Here is a 22,444-nt window from a genome sequence, read left to right as displayed (position 1 = left end):
ACATCTTGGGGTAGACTTTGGCACGGAGCATGAAATTAAGGGTTCTGTTTGGAACATGTTAAGTTTGAGATGCCAATTAGACATTTAAGTAGAGATTTCAAGTGGGCTGTTAAGTGTCTCAATCTGGCCCTCAATGGAGAGATCAGAGCTAAATATATAAAATTTGGAGCCATTGGTGTATAATACATTTTAAAGCCATGAAACTAACTGAAATCACCTGGTGAAAGAGAAGAGTGCCCACGACTGAGCCCTACTACACTACAACATCTGGAGGTTGGAAGAAGCCAGAAAGGTGGGAGAAAAATCAGGAGGGAGTGATGTCACAGAAGGCCAAGGAAGGAGGTGCTTCAGGCAAAAGGGAGGAGCCACCTCTGTCTAAGGGAGGTGTGAGTTGGTCAGGATATCCTAGGCTATGCTCTGGTAATAAATGAGCACTCCTTCTCAGTAGCTTTTCATAACAAGATGCATTTCTCATTCACCTGTGTGAATACTGTGGGTCAGAAGAGCAGAAGCTCTGCTCCACAATCACCCGGGACCCAGGCTGACACAGATCCCCAGAGTGAGAGGAGGGAGAACATGGAAAACTGCACAGCGAGTCTGCAGTGCTTCAGCCAGGGGTAACACATATCATGGCGGCTCACAGCACACTGGCCAGAACCACCCATGGGCACCTCCCCACCTGCAGGGGTTCTAGGAACTGGGTGCTGGCATGTGGAATAGTTGGTGACTTGACTGCCCTACCGTTTGCTGAGAGGTCAGCTGAAATAAGAGCAGAAAACTGATATCTGGTTTCAGCAATGCTTAGGTCACTAATGATGCTTAAAAGGCAGTTTCAGTGGAGGAGACAGAATGAAACTCCATTGGACTGGATTGAGGAGACAATGGGAGGTGAGGGAATAGAGACGGTAAAGATAGACAGTCCCGATGAGGCATTTTTTAGGAAAAGGGACCAGAGAAATAGATTACCTGAAGGTTAATGGGTAGAAGGAAAATTCTGGTAAGACAGTATTTTTTCCTTCCTCTAGGTATCTAAATGTCCCTGTGTCTCTTACTCTGCCATCCCCCTATAAACAGATGACCTTGTCCTTTATTTCACTAATGAAATCAAGGCCAGTGAACATTGAATGTTTTAATCTTCCACTTTGTGTCTACAAATTCAGATATATCTACATCTAACTGTAACCAAGTCAACATGGATTTTAAAATATGGTTTTGTGCTGATGGAAACAAGGACGAGGGGGAGATTGCTCAAGTAAGAGAGAAGGGTTAAGGGAAGAAGGCCAGGAGAGTTTGGGAACCACAGACTGGCAGAGGGGTTGGCCTTTGATAAGATGGTGGATGCTTGGTCCCACTGTCACCTGGATTGCAGTGAGTCCACTGGTAGACTTGGTGTTGGGAAGACAAGGAAGCCCTTGTCCTGTTGTGTTTATTTCCCCAATGAGATGAGGTTGTCACTGTGGAATGAGCCTGGCTGAGGTGGTCCAGAAGCAGAGCACAGGGACAGTGGAACCTGCCTGACAGTTTAAACCACAGTTGTCTCCCTCCATTGCCAGCCCATACCTTGCAACTGCGTTCAGAATTCTCCTCCTGTATTCAAGTAGTTCTTGAGCTCTAAACAGCTTGTGGTGGGAAGGTTGTTAGATGACTCATTATTACTTATGATGACAATAATAACTCAGTTTTACACTTTTACTTTTTGTAGTATATGCCATATTTATTCATTCATTCCATCAGAAACTTTTAAATAAATGATTCATAGCTGCCATATTCAGCTTTATTATTGTAAAATATATACATAAAACTGAATTAGAGATGCATGTACAGTTTAACGAATAATGCTTTTAAGAAAAAAACAAGTTAACTAGAGATACCTCATCCTTGCTCATTCATTCAGTTGACAAAGCTTGTTTGGAGTATATACTACATTTGGCACTGAGCTTGAAGCTGGGGCTGCAAATGCATAAGGCAGAGTCACATGCCTTTTGGAACTCATGGCCTGAGGGATGGAGGAGGCGTGTGGATGAAGTAGTCATGCAAATAGCTCCCTGCAAAGGCATTCAGCAGTTCCAAAATGGAGACACACATAAGTGCCACCATCTCTTAGTAACCCTTCACAGTAACATTAAGAGACAGGAGTTCTTACTAGCTTCATTTGATAGATGAAAAGCATGAGACTCAAAGCATAGGTCGTACAGCTAGTAAGTGAAACCAGCACTCAAACCCACATGTTCCTGGGTGCCTGAGTGGCTCAGTCGGCTAAGCTCTTGACTTCAGCTCAGGTCATGATCCCCCCAGTTTGTGAGTTTGAGCTCTGCATCGGGCTCTGCACTCACAGTGGGGAGCCCGCTTGGGATTCTCTCTCTCTCTCTCTCTCTCTCTCTCTCTCTCTCTCTCTGCCACTCCCTCACTCATGCTCAGTCTCTCCCTCTGTCAAAAATAAATAAACTTAAAAAAAAAAAACCACATCTTCCTACTTTAAATTCTATCGCCTTTCCCCAACCACAGCACAAGAGTAGTAGAAGAATAGCCCAGTGTTCCCCTCTAAAGCAGATATTCTCCAATCATTTGAGGGAGGGGGAATTGCCTGACAAGCCTGTGAAAAATTCAAGGCACCTCTGCCCAGGGATGCAGGGGACGAGTTAAGGGTGTGACGTCAAGACCCAGAGGTCACTTGGGCCCCAATTCCCACTGCAGTCAAAGGAAGCCCTAAGATCCTCCCAATCTCCATTCCAGTCCCTGAACACCATGGGCCCCTCCCCACACCATGGCTTTCCTCTCTGTTCCCTATGCAGGGAGCAACACCAGCCTCCATTTCTCCAGCCCCTGCTCCTCAGTTTCTTTAAAACCGCCTTAGGAGGAATGTTTCTTGAAAAGCTCTCAGCAATCTGACCACACCCCTTCTTTCGCTTTCTTGCAACCATCTACACCGTCTGCACCATATTACCACCAACACACTGTCTATGAGTATTCACCTGCTTTATAAAGTAAGCTTTGACCTTCCCATACCCCCCCCCCCAGTGCTTTCTATCATAAGGTCAAGAATAATAATTTTTTCATTTATCTGTAACAGTCACCATAGAAGAGGGTTGTCAATAGAGCAGATACTCAGTACTTGTTGACAGATGGTCTACTTCTCCAGCTGACTCACTGCCTAAGTGGATAAACAAATGTTACATTTAAACAATGAAATTCTTTCCAGAGAAAAAGCAGTCAGGATATAGAGGGGTCAAAGGGAAAATAATGGCCTCTTGGATCCTTTTCACCTCTTTCTCCTGGCTGTTGCTCATTTAGGGATGGGAAATTATTCTCTGCCAAAGTATACACTCTTAGAACCTGGACCCTGCCCCTTATCTCTAGAGTATCCCCCTGCTTCAGTCCAACACCGCCATTTTAAGTGCATAAACTCTTGGATTGTGGAGTCTCTTCAGGGTACAAGCTCCATGTAGATTAGGTAAAAATAAGTACTTAACTGGACCTGACCTAGTTGGCTAACTAATAAAGTCCTCCTGACAGAGAACCGAGGCTCCCCTACAACCCTCCCTTTACCTCTGATCCTTACCCAGCCCCTGGGATTCTGGGTAAAGCAGCTCCTCCCGGCCATCTGGTGCCTGCCCCAGCTTCCCATTCATGAACATCTCCAGCTCTTCTGAGCTGCCATGTGCATTCATGGTTTTCAGTGCACATCCCAAGTCATGAGTCTCCCCAACTGCCTTTTTCTCTTGACCTCCTGAGCCCATAGGTCTGACATCAGTGGTTTGCTGGTATTCATGAGATCATTTCCACTTGGCAAATGATTTTCACTTAGCAACACAGCATGCAGAAGGAGGTTTCTGGAGTGGGACAAACCTGGGATCAAGTTATGGCTTTGCCATTTTGCTACCTGTTGTCTTGGGGTCACTTTTAACCACTTTCAATTACCTTACCCATAGAATGGGCCCAATACTACCTAGTTGACAGGGTCACTGTGAGAATCAAGAGAGACAACCAATGTAATCCCTCCAGCACATACAAAGTTCTCAATAAGCATTAGCTTCCTTCCTCCACCATCACCACCAATGGCAGTGTTGTGAAGATTAGTTAATATCTGTGAGTTCATATTTATGAAGCATTAAAAGTGCCTATCACATAGAAGACACACAAAAAATAATTTTTCCCTTCTTTTTTTGCCCCCAAGGAATGAATATGAGCATATCCAAACTTCATTTCACTTTTTGCTTATTTCCAAGCCAGAGAAACAGAATCTTATTTAAATATACATGCATTTCATGGAAGGTGCTACTAGGCTAGAATGGATTCTTTTTAATCCTCTTTTAAGAATATATCAAAATAAATTTGAGACGACAGTAGAATCCATTTCTAATTTAGGCACAGGTAGAAAACCTGCCTCATTTTTCAGACATAGGGCATGTGAGCAGTGCTCTAGCCATTACCCCCAAATCACAGACTGACATGAGAACTGAACTCATCAGGGTGGAAGCCAGTCAATAGGACCCTGTTAACCGTGGCCTTTGGAAATGGTCAGGACACCTCAAACTCAGGGAATCCTGTGTTTTTCAAATTCTGCAGAATTTGGTGCCTCTTATTAAGCTGAAGTGGAATGCTACCTTTCTGTTCAGTGGTCCTCTCAGTCAACTGCCCTTTAACTGAAAGGGCTAGAGCACACATGTCCTTCCACCCAGATTTCCAGTGTTGGCCCAAATATTGGGCATGGAATTGGACACCAAGGCTGCCACATCTATGGACTGAAATCGATGGAAAAGACTCCATAGATCCAGTTTCGCCTGGCAGCAGGAGCCCCAGCATGCTGTCTTATTTAATGGAAACGTTGCTGGCCTCCAGATTCCTGAGTTAACTCCAAAACACAGAAATGCCAACATGACCCAGGCTGTTCTCCAAGCTCCATGCCTGTGTCTGTCCACGAGTTTTTCTAAGCAACCCACATGGGCACTTTGTCCTGAATGAGAACACTCACAAAACAAAAACCCCAGAGAGGCTGGGTTAGGAAAATGAAGGTCTTCTGCAGATGATCTTCAGGACCGTTGTTTAAAGGCTTTATGTTCCTGCTGGAAATGGGCCACTGCCCTCAAGCAGCTGCCATTCTTTCAGAGCCTCCAAGCCTGTCCACTTGGTTGGCACACTGGGCCTTTCTGCACCCCCTCAGGCTAATGTCCAGGATGCAGCTGAAGCAGGGGGTGAATCAGACATGGTTACCAAGACGAAAGAGAAACACAACCGGCCTCGAACACTGCCCCTTAATTCCACCCAGCCCACATGGTCTGCACTTCTGGGCCGGTGAGGATTGCTGGTGGGATGTGAGATTTCTGGCACCAGGAGTCAGGAACCCATTTGATTTATTTAGATGTGGTGCCACTATTGGGTGGGTCTCCTAAGGTTTCCGTGGCTTTCCACTTCAGATTTTCCCTTTACTCCACTCCCTAGAGCCCCTGCCAAGCCTACCATGCTTCAGCCTGGTCCAAGCCAGCCCTAAGAATCTACTAATTAAAGGTTCTCCTTTGACAGCTTTCATGTGGCAATTTAGGAAACTCCAAGGCAAGTCCTCATCTGGGGACTTTAGCCCAGGTGGTATCTTCTGGTTTGAACATAGGCCTTTAACCCCAAGGCCTTGGGCACCAACTCATTTCAGAAGTGTCAGTCAAAAGCGGGAAGTAGGTTGGGCAAGTGTCCTTGGTCACCCCAAAAGATCTACTCTTGGTCTTCACATCTGCAGTCACTTTGGCCGTGGCTAAGTGGTTTCGTCTTCCCCTCATCCTCAGATTCCATACCCTGCTGTACCCGCCCAGAAACCCCTCAAATTGTAGCTGAGCTGCTCCTGGCCCTTAATGTAAACAGAGCCATGGCACATGGAACTGCTTGCTGTGGTGACCTCCATCACCCAGGCAGTGGGGAAACATGGACAGCAGGCTTCTTGGCATCTGTTCCCAGACAGCCACTCTCAGTGATTCTGGCACTCGAGGGCATGACACGGCTCCCTGGGGAAAGTCACCTGCATGTCCACTCCTAAGGTGGTAGAACTAGGCTGTTACTTTTACCTGGAAGCATAGGAAGGATGAAAGTAACAGCAGTTGTCATTTGATTGGGTAATCATCCGAGAGCCACCTGTTATAGGAGATGAGTGACTTCGGCTGTCTGACAATGTCTTCGGTGAGGGTGAGGAAGGAAGGTGGTTCCCACTTCCCCCATGCAGGGGCTACATATGCGCCATCTTCCACATAACTTCCAGAAACCTCCTCCTTCCTAAATGACAGTGTCTTCCCCACAATGGCAGGGAGGAAGGTAAAGGCAATATCTCAAATGCCCCTTCTAATCTTTCTGGGAGATGATGGTCCATTTCTCTTTATAAAGATCTTCTAGCACCTCCCCATCTCATTAATGTATTCAGTCCAGTATCAGTGGGCCCTTTGCTTTTCATTCTAGAAGCTGCTGACTTGTCCCTTCACCCCAGAGTTTCTGGCTGTAGCCACCATTTCCTTTCAATGGCCCTTGGGACATCCTTGTTCCAGGCACCATTCCCAAGAGTGCTGGACCACTGACCTTTCCTTCATTTCCCTCCTGACCTTTATGTTTCATGCTGCCTTGATAGATTATCCCTTTTTCTTATCAAAATTCTTCATCTCTCTCCCTCATACTGGTCCATTCATTCTAACTTCTCTACACACCAAAGGATGGAATTCTCTTCTATTTATATGGGGATATTTTTGTGTATTTCACCTCCATCAACATTTACTGAGAAATTTCAATGCATATAGAACCTTAGATCAGATATTCTACAAAACCACACTGTATCCCTGCCTGTTGCTTCTCATTACTAGATGCATTTCCATGTTCTACATATTGTAGGCATTCATCATATCACTATCTCAAAGCCAGGTCCCTCACCTTCTGTTTTGAAAGCTTCCTCTCCCAAGCCACAGATTGTGTAATTATCCCCCACATCCAGCTTCCACCTTGTCTCAGCCTTGAATGTCCCCCACCCAGCTCTGAGCCTTCTTTTGCTTTCAGTCCCAAACACTGTGATCTAAGCCCCCTTCCCCTCAGAATCCACCCCATTGCTCACTTTTCCTCATTCCCTGGTGGTTCTTCTTTTCTCCCCTTCCTTCTTCAGTCAGAGGGAACTGAGGCACCCCAGGAATAGGTGTCTTTCCGAAGGAAAATATATTTTTGGCTCTGACCAGGAAATCATTTTTCAGCATGAATAACACAACTCTCCATCATTTTACTTTTGTCCATTTTTAAGCAATAGCTTAAGCAGCAGTAGGTTGTTTGGGGCAGCCAGGAAAATGAGCTCTGGCCCATGTGCTCCAGACTAAAGGAAATCAGACAGCAGGCCCAAAGGCAGTAGCATAAACTCTCCACTTCCGATGTTTTTCCTTTCCATTTGGTTTCCATGGGACCCTGTGTTGGGGGCGGGGAGGGCTTCCAAAAGTACGGATGTGTAATCTTTAGCAAAATAAGGAGCCAGGTTTCAGGATGGCAAAAGAGAGAATATTAATAAATGGGTGAGGGACCAGTACCTAAGAATTTTGTATGCCTAACATTTTCAGAAGCCCCACTCCAAGGCTAATTTTGAGAGTGCCTTGTTGTCTGCCATTTCTACCTAAGTGCTGTTCATAATAAGTATCAAAACCCACAAGAGGTTGTACCTTTAGGGTTTGGAAGTGTTTCCCATCCCACTCACACCCTGGAATTGTAATGTTGTGTTTTGGGGACTGAGACTGAGAAACTCCTCTTCTTTAGGGTTGTTTTTTTTTTTTTTTTTTTTTTTTTTTTTGTCTGTTTGTTTGTTGGTTTTTGCTTTGTTTTGTTTGAAATTTTATACTGCCCCATAATGTTTTATTTGCTCTCCTCGGGGTCTGAAGCAGTCCTGTGACTCAGCAAGCCAGCAGGCTTCTCTGAGTCATCCCTATTTTCTGGGATTCGACACAGGGACCTATGACTGAAATTTGCTAAAAGAAACAACTAAGAGCTAGACATGGTCACGGCAAATGGAAACTTGTAAGGTCCAAAGCTTCAATGAGCAGCTGAGTCTGACAGACTAAACAAAGCTGGGGAGAAGGCACAATTTATCTTTTGCCATCACGCCTTCCTTTTCAAGCTCATATTTCCCCCATTTTGGCACCAGCCTGAGACACCATCTTATGTCTCATCTTTGCAGGACCTGTTAGCTAATTGTCAACAAATCATGGAGTTTTTCTTTGCTAGCCCTAAAATGGGGATGCCTTCAAGAGTATTTACATTTTTATAAAAACTTCTTGGAGTTGGAATCTCTAAAGGTGGGCTGTGAAGCATACTGACATGTAGTGGGAGAAGGTGGTGTTGAATTTCTTTTTTTTTATAATTTTTTTTAATGTTTATTTATTTTTGAGACAGAGAAAGACAGAGTGTGAGCAGGGGAGGGGCAGAGAGTGAGGGAGACACAGAATACAAAGCAGCTCCAGGGTCCGAGCTGCATAGAGCCTGATGTGGGGCTCGAACCTGAAACCACAAGATCGTGACCTGAGCTGAAGTCGGACACTTAACCGATTGAGCCACCCAGGCACCCCAGTGGTGTTGAATTTCTAAAATCACACCGTAGAGGGGATATACCCACCCAGAAGAATGGTGGTGGAGGGAGGAAGAGCAGTGAATGCACTTCCCCCATCATATCACAATATGCTATACCAGAAGGAAGAACATTAAGCATCTAAAACATTCATCCATCCATCCATCCATCCATCCATTCATTCAAAAGAACTGGAGTTCAGCCTACATGCCAGGTACCACCCAGGTGCTAGGAATACTGCAGCAAACAAAACTGCCTAAAACCCCTTGCCCCACAAAGTGCACAAATTCTAGAAATAATAATAGAACATATGAAGTAGGGACACCTGGGTGGCTCAGTCAGTTAAGCGTCCAACTCTTGATTTCAGCTCAGGTCATGATCTCATCATTCATAGGTTCGAGCCCCACGTCAGATTCTGTGCTGACAGCAAGGAGCCTGCCTGGGATTCATTCTCTCTCCCTCACTCTCTCTGCCCCTCCCCTGGTCTCAGTCTCTCTCTCTCTCTCTCTGTCTCTCTCAAACAAAATAAAATAAATACATAAACATTAAAAAAAATAACATATGAAGTAAACTATGTAAATAGTAAAACAAAATTCATGATTCTCTTTTTTCAGTGATACTGTAAAGAAAATTCCAAATTTTGGACAAGAGAAAACACTAATGAGAGTATAATCTCATAAGCAGACCTACTCCTACCAGCTCATTTTGAGACCCAGCCCCCACCTCCTCCCTCAGATAGACTTCCCCTGGAAAAACTGATCTAAGAGCAGAATTGACTCTCTCTAAAAGCTGGACCATCTTTACCCCTTTACAACCATTTCTTTAACCAAGCCTTGGTTTCCTCATCTATAAAATGATATTTGACCAGGGATCCTGGAGAAGGTTAACTAAAACAATATGGAAGGAAGCACTTGACACAGTGGTTAGCATAAAGCATGTAGGAAACTCATTTTATTCTCCCAAAGGTCATTCATTCCTATTGGGTGGCAGAACCATGCATATCAATGAAGTTGCCCTTTTAATGCACCCTCCTCCTCTGCCCCTTCCACCTGGGATCTTCTGCCCCCTCTTTCCCACCTGGCAGGTGCTGCCGGTCCCTCGGAATCCCTCCGAGTCTCCCTGATGGAGCTGACCCTCTTCGCTGTTTCCCAGCGCCGGGCACATGTCTCCCTCGTGGCAGGCAGCAGCTTCCGCTGTGGTGTTCCTGTTCCTTTCCCCTTCACGAGGCTTTGAATTCTTTAAGGGCAAAGATCAAAGCTTTAACCGTCTTGCCCAAGTGTGTATCTCGTACACAACCACAGTGTGTGGTACGCGCGTCACGTACCAACCACAGTGCCTTAGATAAAGAAATGCTAGTGGAGAGAATAAATAAATGGATTATTATCTCATTAGCTTGTAGTCACCCTGGTGCTCCAACTGCCTTCACTCTTTCTTACGCGTACATTGTGCGCTTCAGGGCCAGATCCTGCCATCTGGGAACGCTGTTCTCTAAATCCTGAGAGGGGACACGAGGTGGAGACAACTCTTCGGTAGGCGTCCAGGCCTCACGTTGCCTCTCCGCCTTCAGACCACAGGCATCCTCTGCCACAGCACCCTGGCCTCTCCCTGAGCGGACATTTAGGCATTTAGGATGCTAGCTGCCAGAATGATAGCTGTCCTGTGAATGTCCACTCACCTGAGCTCACCGCCAGCAGAGAACTCCAGTTCCGGAATACTTTCTCCGTTGTAGCAGGGGCAGGGGTGGGGGAGTCTGATAGCGCATACCTGACCATAAGCCCGCGACCCTGCAGGACCCCAAGCACCTCTTAAATCACCAAAAGATTGAAGTTGTTCCAGGGTAACTTTGTTGTAATGTGTACATCACCTGAATTTTAAGTCTTTGGAAACTGGTGACTCATATATACTGTGAGACGACGTTGGCCCCAAATTTTTAGCAAGACTTTTGAGATGCTCTGTAAAGTAATGGCAAGCAACCTACCTGGGCTTATCTCCTCTTGAGCTCCATGTCCTTTCTGCTCCCACCACCCAGGCCCCGGCATGCCTCTGGGAGGATGCAGTGGGGTTTGCAGGTGGTTCTAAGTTCATCCAGGACCTACTGCTGTAACAGTTCTATGAGCACTGCAAAACCTCAGCATGGTCAACCCACCCAGCTGTCAAGTTGGACTGTCAGCTCCAAAAGAAGGCAGAGCCGGGAGAGAAGAGGCCATGAACCCATCTCTTTCACTGCAGCTTTTCGAACAACCCTCCCCCCCACGCTCCCCCCTGCTACTGCCAGTTGGTGGAAGCCTTCTCATCACCTCCTCCGTGGGAGGCAATTTGGGGGATCCCGCAGGCAGGCTCCCATGTGGTCTCCGCAGAGCTTTCCTCCTCCGCAACCCCATTCCAGAGAGACTCACTCCCTCTCCTCTCCGTTCCTGCTTAATTTGCAGTGAAAAGCATACACCGCCAGAACTGGCACAGACCAGGGGCCGGGGAGAGGTATGGCGTGAGTCCCTTGGCTCCTGGTGGGCTCCACTGGATAAAAAGTGCCCTCCAGTTAATGTCTCTCATGCATCGGGGGCTCCTCTCTCCGAGTCTCCCACAAACCCATTCCCAGGCCCACCCGATTCTGGAGTGTGCAGGACAGATGTGGAGACAAAACTGAGACGTGCCCATTTGCTTCTGATTGGAAAAGGGTGGGGTGTCTTGTGTGCCTCACCGTTCAGACATTCTTCACGGTGCTATTTTTATCAACAGTAATCATTAAATTGGTGTCAGATGGGCTGGTCCTGTTCCTCACCCCGAGGCTGGGTGATGAGACTCAGCAGGGTTTTTCCAGGCAAGAGGAGATGTGGTATGTGGCCCGTATGAATGCATCTCCAGAACCGGGGGCCCCATCGCGAACCCCTCTCACCCTGGAGCATGTTCATGTGGCAATTAGAACAAGGCTCATTGTCACTCCTGGCTCATTCCTGACCTGATTCACTTAACAGACATATGATGAGCACCTTCTAAATGCCAGACATTGAACAAGGCACCAGGGATCTGCAAAAATGTAATCTGTACCTCCTAGAAATGTGCACGTCCCCAGAAAGGATTGTCATGTAAAGTGACAACTTCTACTGGGCTGTGCGTGTCACAGCTACATTGATAGGTAGATAGTGGAAAGAGGATTCTTGCTGCCTGGGCCTCAGGGAAAGCTTCGTGGGGTTGGTAACACTCAGCCAGGCTTTCAAGGGTATGTAGAATTAACCAGATGAAAACATGGGGAACAGGAACCAATGTTTTTAAAAGAGGCATCAAACAAACAAACAAAAAACCTCCATAGATTCATCCCAAATCCAGCTGTGAATTCAGCTGTCACCCAGGGAGTCCCAGGCACATACCTGCACTGCCTCTTGCTCTGGGAGGCTAGGAGGAAGAGGGCTGCAGTGCAGGGATGTCACCTGCTCACTCCAAGGTCCCTGGCCATTCTGACTCTGGGTTTCAGAATCTGGCCCCTGAGCAGGGCCTAACAGTGAAGGGCTGGCCCATAGTGGTGATGGTGACACAGGACGCAGGAGTTAGATATGGACTAGGGGCCTCCATCACCATCTATTCCTGGATCTTGCAATGGAGAACCTCACCTCTGAGTAAGAGCTGAGGCCCCTCACTAGGGACTTCAATGATGCATCATTAGATGAACACCAAGAGCGGAATTTTCTAGATTCTATATCTTTCAGTCTGTATTGTACTTCTTTTAACTAAATGCCTGGAAATTCAACGTGAAATTTAACAGAAAACCAAAACGGGGCATAACAGGAAAACGGGGAGAAATGTGGCACTGAATGATGGCAGAAAGTGCATTCACAGATGTTCTCAGCAATCCAGGGCTTGGCGCTCTGGTTTTCATTTCCTCTGACCCGACATTCCAAACTCCACCCCCTACAAGTCACATGCATGTGCAGGCACAGCCCTGCAGGGTGCAGGGTGTCCCTGGAAGGGCCTCCTCGGTGGGTCGCTGGCCAGCTGGAAGAGCCTGGGGCCACCTGTCTGGTCAGGAGCCTCTCTGCCGTGAGCCTCTTGGAGCCAGGGCTGGCTTTGTGGTCTAACTAAAGTGACAGTGAAATTAATGGGATCCTGATGCTGTGACTGAGGCCGTTTCCCTGTGTCTCCAAACAGTGATGAGAGAGGAAATGTCATTAGGACGACAAGAAGCTTTTGAAATCTTCAAGAGGGACCACGCTGACAGCGTTACCATCGAAGACAACAAACAGATTTTGAAGCAGAGGTAAGGCTGGCTCAGGGAGCTGCTGGTCCCCCGAGGCTTCGCCGGGCGAGCCTCAAAGAAACTTGCTACTACTCTGTCCTCCCTAATCTGTCCGACCTAACTCTGGAAGAGAGGCAAGACATGTATTAAGTTTCACATTGAGTTGTATCCATGACTTTCCTACACATGAGCCTCACCATCCCTGTACTGTTGGGGTAAGTCAAGGCCAGGGTCTGTGAGTGACGGAACTAACTTTGTATACCATTCTCACATCTTACATTAATTCTCATCTGCCTGTGACTCTGTCGATATCATACTGTTCCAAAGACGAGGAGAAAAGTCTGTAGATCAAATTATAGTCTTAGAACTCTAGACCCTCCAGCGTCTGGGGACGGTGGGGGGAGGGCGGAAGTCCTGCACTTGATAGTCAAAGGAAGTGTACATGCACAGCAGAGGCTTCTGGTATGTTCTCCAGCCGGAAGCAGAGCAGGCAGCAGCATCTGCTGACATACTTGTCAAGCTGGCCTCTGGACCCTTTAAAAAAAAAAACTTAATGGTATATAACTTGTTTCACCTAATCTGTGAATTAGATGCATATCCTCAAACTGTAGCAAACAGAAAGACTGCCAGGTGCATGGGTCTAGAGTTCAGAAGAAAGAGTTCTAGACAGTGAACTTTTAAATTAAGTCACACGTGACTCTGGATCTTAGCACACAGTAAATTTTCAAAAATGATTCTTTGAATTAAAATGAGATCCAGGGGCACCTGGGTAGCTCAGTCAGTTAAGCGTCCGACTTCAGCTCAGGTCAAGATCTCATGGCTCGTGGGTTCGAGCCCTACATTGGGCTCTGTGCTGACAGCTCAGAGCCTGGAGCCTGCTTCCGATTCTGTGTCTCCCTCTCTCTCTGCCCCTCCCCTATTTGTTCTCTCTCTCTCTCAAAAAAATAAACATAAATAAATAAATAAATAATAAAATAAAACAAAATGAGATCCAGGTTTGAGAGTTATATGCTTGTAAATGCTTCGAGGAAGCCTAAGAAGTGGCCAAGCTCAGGAAAACATGTGGAGGCATAAGGGCCTAGAGGGCAGAAGCAGCAGGAAATCTCTAAAGGGCAAGGAGGGAGAGCAGGTGGTGGGGGAGGAAGGCTGAGAAGAAGCAGATAGAGAAGCAGGGGAGAACTGGGAGAATATATTGTCCTGAAAGCCGAGAGAGGAGGCGGCTCCATAAAGCGTGTTGTGGGTGGTGTCAGCCGCGACAGAGACAGAGGCAGGGGAGGCTGGACCAAGTGCACGGAGCAAGTGGGTGACTGAAGACCACGTGTTGGAGGGCTGGGAGTGAGCAAATAAAGCATGAGCGAACACATGTTCAAAAAGTTTGTGATAGGTAACAAACATTCGAAGGAGGATAAGGGGAGTCACCTAAGGAGAAGGGAAGTTTGTTTCAGAGTGGGAGAGAATTGGCCAACATTGTAGGCCGTGGAAGCAAACCCGTGAAGACAAAGACAGACAGACAGACAGACAGACAGACCAGGGGAAGAACTGACACAGCAAGGCTTCAGGGAGATGGTCTGGGGAGGGAGACATCAAAGCTCTGGGTGAGGTGAGCCCGGAGAGAAAAATGAAGCAGAACGGGGCTGACGCTGATGCATTTAGAAAGGAAGGGAGAAAATTAAATATGGCCTGTATTTGGGGCTGGAACATATCCAGTCACGTAGGATGGGCTGGTTATCCTGGTGGTCCCATCTTCCTTGTGGCCATAGAGCAAGGGAATTAATGAAACTCGCACAAAGCTTGCTTCTGAAAAGGGCTTTTCCCAGCACTAAATCAGTCCTTTTAAAATCAAGTGAAAAGTCAAGAGACCAGTCCACATGTTAAAAATGTCTGCGTCTGTTTAATGTTACTGTAATAACAATCATTAAAGGAATATTTGGCACTGGGGGGGTGTAACCCAGGATCTACCCCTTTCCCAGGATTGGAGCTTTTGTTTGCATTCATGGAGAGCATTCCATTACTAGGTATTACATGCTCGTAACTGCTTGAGACAGAGGACTAAGAGAAAATGTTTTCCTGTGAAAACGAGTAACTATAAAGCAGGGCCCCTACAGCAGACATTGAAATAGGGCCCCACAGGTGCTGATGAGGGTGACTTCCATGACGCCCTGCAGACTGCTTCCTATAGTCACCCTGATCCCCTTCAATGCATTTGCTGCCATTCCCTCTGGTGACTGGGAGCCCCATGCGGACCATCTGCAGGAGGGCTGGCCACGTCCTAGGAATGCAGACATGCACCACAGGGTTTTAGTCACTGCTTCTAGACTTCCTCTGAGCAAGTCTCATTCTCAGGTAGCCCCCGGCAACAAGGACCCAGTGACCTGGCCTGACAGGGACTTCTCCACTTTCCACATCACGCAGCTGCCATCAGTGGTTCCGATGTTGGGAGGTCACCTTGGCAAAGTCCAGAAAGGCTTGGGACTGATTGCCCCCACGTATGAGCCTCGCGCCGGCTCAGCCTCTCTAACCCATGGCAGCGAGTGTCTGAGCCCAAACGAAGGGACTGTTGGATCCTTTCTGATCCCTCATCACCCAGAGTGCGAGTTGAGCTGGAGCTGAAGGAGGAGTGGAGCAGCAGCTGTCACATACACGTCCCTGTTACTCCATAGAAAGATTTTCTTCCCCATCTTACCTAGACCCTTTGCTGTCCTCCCAGGCAATTTCTAGCATCTCTTAGCCCTAGCCCCCGGTCTGCGGGGGGCAGTTCTGCTGCCTGTCTGTGACAACAGAAACAAGACATTGGCACATTAATAGGATGTTTACCCTTTGCTGAACTAGAGCGTGCGAGCCAACTCTTAAGCTGGATTTTTCAGTGGAGGTCAACGACAATTGAAAATCACAACATTTTTGGGGCGCCTGGGTGGCGCAGTCGGTTAAGCGTCCGACTTCAGCCAGGTCGCGATCTCGCGGTCCGTGAGTTCGAGCCCCGCGTCGGGCTCTGGGCTGATGGCTCGGAGCCTGGAGCCTGTTTCCGATGCTGTCTCCCTCTCTCTCTGCCCCTCCCCCGTTCATGCTCTGTCTCTCTCTGTCCCAAAAATAAATTAAAAACGTTGAAAAAAAAAATTAAAAAAAAAAAAAAAAGAAAATCACAACATTTTTCAGGCATGACTCATCCTCACAGTATATAATAATATGAAGAGAGGCTGGAGACCCCATGGTCAGCAAACACCAGCGCCCAGGCACCACACAGCTGACTTTCTTTTGTGGCAGATCTTGGAGACAAACTGAATCCCTCAGTCACAGAGTTCCATTAAATAACAAAAGAAGAAATAAATGGGGAGATTAACTGCAGTTGGAAACAAAGGCAATGATAATGTGAACTCAACCAAGAAAAGCGCCCCTTCACTCAGTTGGATCCTTCGGGCACAGAATAGAACCAATAGGAAAACTAGACCCAGGCTGGAGAGAAATCTCGTGGCACCATCTGGAAATAACATCCATGACAAATAGGAGTTCCCTGGTTCCTATTAGACTTCAATTTTAACCTTTATTATTTTTCCATTTGTTTTTTGTATTTACACCTTGTCTCCTGAGCTAGAATTATGAACCCTGAGAGCAGAGATTAGAGTCGAATCTTCTCAGCCTTCCCACAGTTTTTAAAATGGTGCTGGCCACAAAAACAGTACTCAAAAATACTTCTTTGGCTTGAGAATGCACTTTGAAATGGACTTTGGGAAGTCTTAGCAGGCAAGCAAACTGCTCGAGAACTCCTTCCTAGAAACAGGAGAAGCTAGACAGCAGGCTTCTCTAGACTCAGGGAAGGAATAGCTCCATGAAGATGGGAAGGGACCACCATCTTGATGGGAAACAAGATGGAATAAGAAAAAGAAATATTGTTGTTTTTTTGTCTTGTTTTGTTTTTTTAAAGCCTAAGGGAAATGAAAGGTGGATCTTCATGGCAACGTGCCAGAGGCAGCCAAAGTACCATGTCAGGGACAGGTCTACAGAGGAGGGAAATGGCATAGATGCAGGCCCATTCTTCCTTTCTGGCAGGGAAGAGTGTTGGATGTTCACTCTGTGAATAATCAACATGTTAAGTTAATTGCCCTAGACAAGAAAACTAGGAAAGGTGTCATAGGAACCCCTTGTCCTCCAGTGGCATATTTTCCACACTGACCTGAAGAAACCAGCCCAGCTGACGTGACAGACAATAGACAGTGGAGGCTCATGGAGACCGAGTGGCTTATGAACACCAGCTCCTCCCCTTAGCCCATAAGTTAAAGCAGCTACTGCCCATGGTCCCCAGCAAATTATCTGTGGTTCTGACTGCCTGGGGCAGAGCCAGGTGCCAGGCCTCCTCAGCTGCTCCCCCAGCAATGATGTATGTGTGTCTGACACACACCAAGGGCAGGATGGAATTCTTCCAGGAGCTGGTCTTGGAAGTTACATAAGATTGTACTTCAACCCCTATCCTTTTCATTCCCCCTAAAGATGAGAAACTTAGCAACTGTCTTAGGTGTCCTTGACCATGGACTTGAAAGGATCCCTTCTCTGACCCTTTGATTTGCTGAGAAGATGATACCCATCATTACTGTCTGTAGTTGCTGCTTCCAATATGCAATCCCACCTCACAGTCGATCCCGCAACAGGGGGGTGCCTACACTGCCAGGCAGTGGTCCTAATTCAGTTACAAAGGACGTTTGTATGCATGTACTTCCCACATCAAGCCATCCCTGAGAGGTATCTCATCCTAATCTTGCAAACAAGAAACTTGAGATCCAGCAGGGCATTCGAGTCCTAGTCTCTGATCCCCAGCCCGGTGCTCTCCACATTGCACACAGTGCCTGTGTGTGACGTGTTGCTCACATGCTGCTCCTTGTATTTTACCGCTAGGTCTAGAGTGCTTACTAAGTATGTGCCCTGTTCTAAGCTCCAGAGATAGAAGTATGTGTTAAATAGATGTGATCACTATCCTCGGGGAGCTTACAATATTGAAAAAGGGAACAAAACAAGCAAACAGGCAATTCTGATCCAGTGCACCTGTGATGACAGAAGTTCAAGGTGCTGTGGAACATGTGGGGTGACATTGTTGCAGACTTGCATGGCCCTTAAAAGCTGCCCAGAGGAAGAGACGTCTCCAGCAAAACTGTGTGATTAGGCAGACACTAGCCAGATGAAGAGAGACGTTCCAAGCAAAGGGAGGAGCCCTGAGGTGAGCCCATGTGACACTTGATGGAACTGAGGCCATTTGGACCAGCCTAGGAAGGCAAGGGGATGTGAAAGGAGATTCTGGAAGCGTCCTCACCAACCTGAGCATGAAGAGTCTAGTTAACGCTGTTAAGGAATTTGGATTTTGTCCTGAGATCACTGGGGAGCCCTTGAAGAGTTGTAAGCAGGACAAATAATAACAAGGTCAGGCTTGCATTTAAGAAGACTCACTCAGGCTTAAATGTGGGAAATGACCGGAAGGCACGTAGTATGAATGTAGGGAACCACACAAGCCTGTGGAGGTAATATGGTAATGTGATCACCCCTTCTCTGAGGCAGGGAGAGTAGGAATGAAGCTGGATGGAATACTGTGGGGAATAGATGGGAATGGGTGGGACTCCGGGATTGTGTGAAGGTGCTTATAGAGGTGGGCGGGGGGGGCAGCGCAGGGGGTGCAGGTCCCTGGCCGGGAGCCCTTGGGTGAGTGTCAGTACTCAGCAGTGAGATGAGGAAAGGTGGGAGGAAGAAAAGGGGTTTTCGTTGGGGGTGATCAGTTCCTGGAATGCATTTGTCAGGAAATAAAGCAGGCTGGGGTGCAGATATGGGAGCTGTCTGTGGGAATGACAAGAGAAGACACTGGTGTGGTGGAGTGCCCTGGGAGAAGAGGTAACATGGGGAGAGGGTCAAGACAAAACCCTGACAATTCCCAGCATCTAAGTAACAGCTGTGGAAGAGGACAGAGAAGGAGCAGCCGGGGGCGGATGGCTGACATGGAAGCCAGGAAGGAGAATGGTTTGTACGCTGCGGACAGTGTCCAGCACGGTGCCAGGCGCATGGTGGCTGCTGTGGGATTGGTGAAGGCTGGGCGTCACGGGAAGCCAGGCTTGCGAAACAGCAGTCAGAGGACTGCATTCCTTCCCCTTCCAAGCCCAGGCCTTGCCCCGAGGTAGAGATTTTTCTACACAGCAAACAGAACAGCCTGCCAGCCTCCACACTGGAACGGCCCCCAGCGACGCTGCCCTTGCACAATGGACCGTGCAGCCAGCGACTCCCGGATAGGAATGCCTCCAGCCAGGAGGAGGAGACCCTCAGGGGCTCACAGGTTGAGTCACCGAGCCTTCTCCCTGGCCCTGCCCAAGGCACAGCCTCCCTGACATAGGCCAGGCCTCCTCTCCAGTGAGCAGGAGCTTAGGATGTTGTCCAGAGGTGCAGCGTGCCCTGGGGAAGGTCAGCACAGCTCCAGCCGCCTTGGACACAGGCTGGTTCCCTGAGCCACATCATTAATTGGAATGTGCCTCTTTGGGGTCAGGAGGGAGTCGGGAGCTCCTCTTCCTGCTGATCAGCATTTAGTCTGGGGCCAGAGGAAAGGGAGGCAGTGGGGCTGTGGGAGGCTTGGGCTGAGAAGGTGTGGAGATGCGGGTGGGCAAGGAAGAACTTGGCAGAAATGGGGGGTCACCTTCTTTCTCATCTCTCTTGCCTCTCATGTACTCCCCCCACCCCCGCTTCTTCTCAGGGTTGGGCTTTCTTAGTCAAGAGTTTGTCTTGACAACTGGAGATCAGGAACACATGTGGGTGGGTGGGGTGGCCTGGAGCAGTGACAACTGCAGAGTGGAAGGAAAATGGCCTCATGCAGACAGGACAGCCCTCAGCCCACACCTCTTCAGTGGGAAAGTCCTTATTAGCTCTGCGCTGGGCTGCAGGGGAGAGACTGGAACAGCTCGTGGCTTCCCCCACAGTGTCTGCCAAGCCCTGGCACAGGGCCGCTTTTTGGAGTGGGTTGACCACAGCACGAAGCAGCCCCCCCCCCCATGCCCTCCTGGACAAATGTGGGCACTGTCGAGGCCAGGGGGCTCCATCCCAGGCCCTTCAGGGCTCCTCTGAACAGCTGCTGTGGAGATTGCCTGTTTGCCTGGATATCTTCCCCTTTTTCTACTCCCGTTTCCTCCAGAACTGACATGGATTTCATCAGCTTCCCAGCCCTCCTCTCGCATCTTCCTTATTCTCGATTCTCTTCTAAATGGGTGAGTGAACTCTATGGAACAGGCACTAAGAGGAATCACTCATTGAGCAGTGAAGGATTATCAAACCCTGTGGAATTCTAGGAGCTGGGGATGGACACAGCCAACAGTCAAACAATTATAGGCCCTCCACTTGGCAGAATTTGAAGGATGAAAATAGCCTTCCTCTTCTGAGCAGCCTGGACCACACCTCAGATTCTGTCTGCCCAGTGGGCAGGCCAGTGCAAGCCTACAGGGCCCAGCACGGTGACTTCTATGAATGTTTGCTGACCCGAACTCCATCTGAATGGCATCAAAAGGGACTGCACTTCTCTCCAGAAGGTGACAGGCCCTAGCTGAAAAGAGCACATGCATAATCTATGATGAGCCTAAACACCCTAACAAGGGAGCTGGGGCGGAGTCCCAAGAAACCTAACATTGAGAGACAATTTAGTTCCCTTCCGTGGAAACTTCCTGTCTGCAGTCACAGGCCAAGCAGCCAGACTTGGAAAATAGCAGTGACATAATTCATACTTTTCCATCAAGCACAGAGCCGCCGTGGCACTCTAGCCTCTGCTTGCATTGTTCCCCGCCTTGAATGTCCTCTTCTTCCCACTTCCTCTAACAAAATCCTATGCAACCAAAATATTTACACACAAAATAACATGATATCTGGGATTTCCTAGGATCCAGGAAGACTTGCGGGGTGAGGAGAGAATGAGGAGAGAGGAGATAGTTAAAATCAAGTTGACCCAGTGTTGACAATTAATGTAGCATGATGGTGGGTAGCATCTATAAAAGCCAGGTCAATCCTACCTTGTACATTAAAGCTTTCCTGACTACTCTCCACTCATAGACAGACCCCGCCACTGGCTTGGCCAGTGTTATCCACAATAGCATAATGATTTACTGTAGCCACATATTGCAGATTTGTTTCATAGACTTTCCGTTGCCCCCTAAATTTCATTGCAGAAAGGAAAAGAAGGGAAAGACTGACATTTCTTAAGGGTCTGCCATGTACTGGGGACCAGACTGCATATTTCTCACATAGGCCAGCCATGTCCTATACCACTTTCCCAGCACAAAGTCGGGCTCTCAGTGGCATCTCATGCATATTTGTTGGAAAATATATAGGAACCATTAAGTAAAACATCACAACCACCTGGTAGACTAGTAGACAGCCATCAAAGATAATGGACAAGTTTCTAATATCAGGAGGAAGGACTTATATTATACTGCTAAGTGAAAAATAACCAAAGCACAAAATCATATACATGGTATGATCTTAACTATATCAAAACTGAGTATAAAGAAGACTGGGTGGAGGGGCACGTGTGTGGTTCAATCGGCTGGGCGTCCAACTTCGGCTCAGGTCATGAACTCATGGTTCTTGAGTTCGAACCCTACATCAGGCGTTGTGCTGACAGCTCAGATCCTGGAGCCTGCTTCAGATTCTCTGTCTCCGTCTCTCTTTCTGCCCCTAACCCTCTCTCTCTCTCTCTCTCTCAAAAATAAATAAACATTAAAAAATATTTTTTTTAACTGGCTGGAGCTCAAAATGTGCTAATTTCTGGGTAGGGGCTATTAGGGATTTTTTTCTTCTTTTCATATTTTCAAAAGCTGATTAAACATCACATATAACAAGGAGTCAGAAACCTTTCTCTGTAAAGGACCGGCTAGTAAATATTTTTAGCTTTGCAGGCTGTACAGTCTTTGTCACATCTACTCAACTCTGCCAGTGCAACATGAAATCATCCACAGACAATATATAAATGAATGCTGGTGGCTGTGTTCCAGTACAACTTTATTTACAGAAATAGGTGGTAGGCTGGATGTGTCTCGTGACCAGCTATAGTTTTGCCAGCCTCTGATCTATTACTTTACACTCAGAAAAAAAAATGTTATTTAAGTTATAGTAAGTATGCATTCTCGACTACAACTATAGGATCTTGGTACTATGATGAATAGAACACAGCAGCATACAAAAGTCTTACAGCCATGCTTTATTCTGGTTCCCTTGCATCATAAAACACTCAAAATTGCAAGTCATAAATTACAGAATATGAAAATGAAAATTCCGTGGTGGATAGAGAAGTAAAAATTCATGATACCAGTAATTAATATGAATTTTATCTCTATTTTTAATGCTAATATATATCATTTATTTAAATTCTATTTTATATCTTTCCATAACATTTTAAATTATTTTAGAGAGTTCTCTGGAATCTATTATTTTTAAAGTATAATTTGAAATGAACAGAAAAAGTTAAATTCTTTTTTTTTTTTTTTTTTTGTCCTCTCCAGATTTTCTGAAGCAAAGGCCCTGGGAGAAAGTATAAATGAAACAAGAAGTAAAATTGGTAAGCAGATGATATTGTGTAAGCCTCTTTCACAGACCATTTTCCTGGTGAAAATCAGGTCATGATGTGCCTCCAAATAACCATGAAGCCTAGCTTCAAG

At 47.1% G+C, this 22,444-nt stretch overlaps 1 protein-coding gene across 1 annotated transcript in view; it reads left to right on the top strand.

Moving 5' to 3' along the window:
* Window positions 1-22,444, top strand: part of KIF6 (kinesin family member 6) — a 394,043-nt gene that overhangs the window by 282,947 nt on the left and 88,652 nt on the right. The window contains 2 exon segments of the mRNA XM_030315426.1: window positions 12,701-12,809; window positions 22,289-22,344. Coding sequence (XP_030171286.1) covers window positions 12,701-12,809; window positions 22,289-22,344 — 165 coding nt within the window.

The sequence above is a fragment of the Lynx canadensis genome, chromosome B2 (genome assembly GCF_007474595.2).
Source record: "Lynx canadensis isolate LIC74 chromosome B2, mLynCan4.pri.v2, whole genome shotgun sequence".
NCBI classification, from domain to species: Eukaryota; Metazoa; Chordata; class Mammalia; order Carnivora; family Felidae; genus Lynx; species Lynx canadensis.
This window is presented reverse-complemented; position numbering and strand designations above follow the sequence as displayed.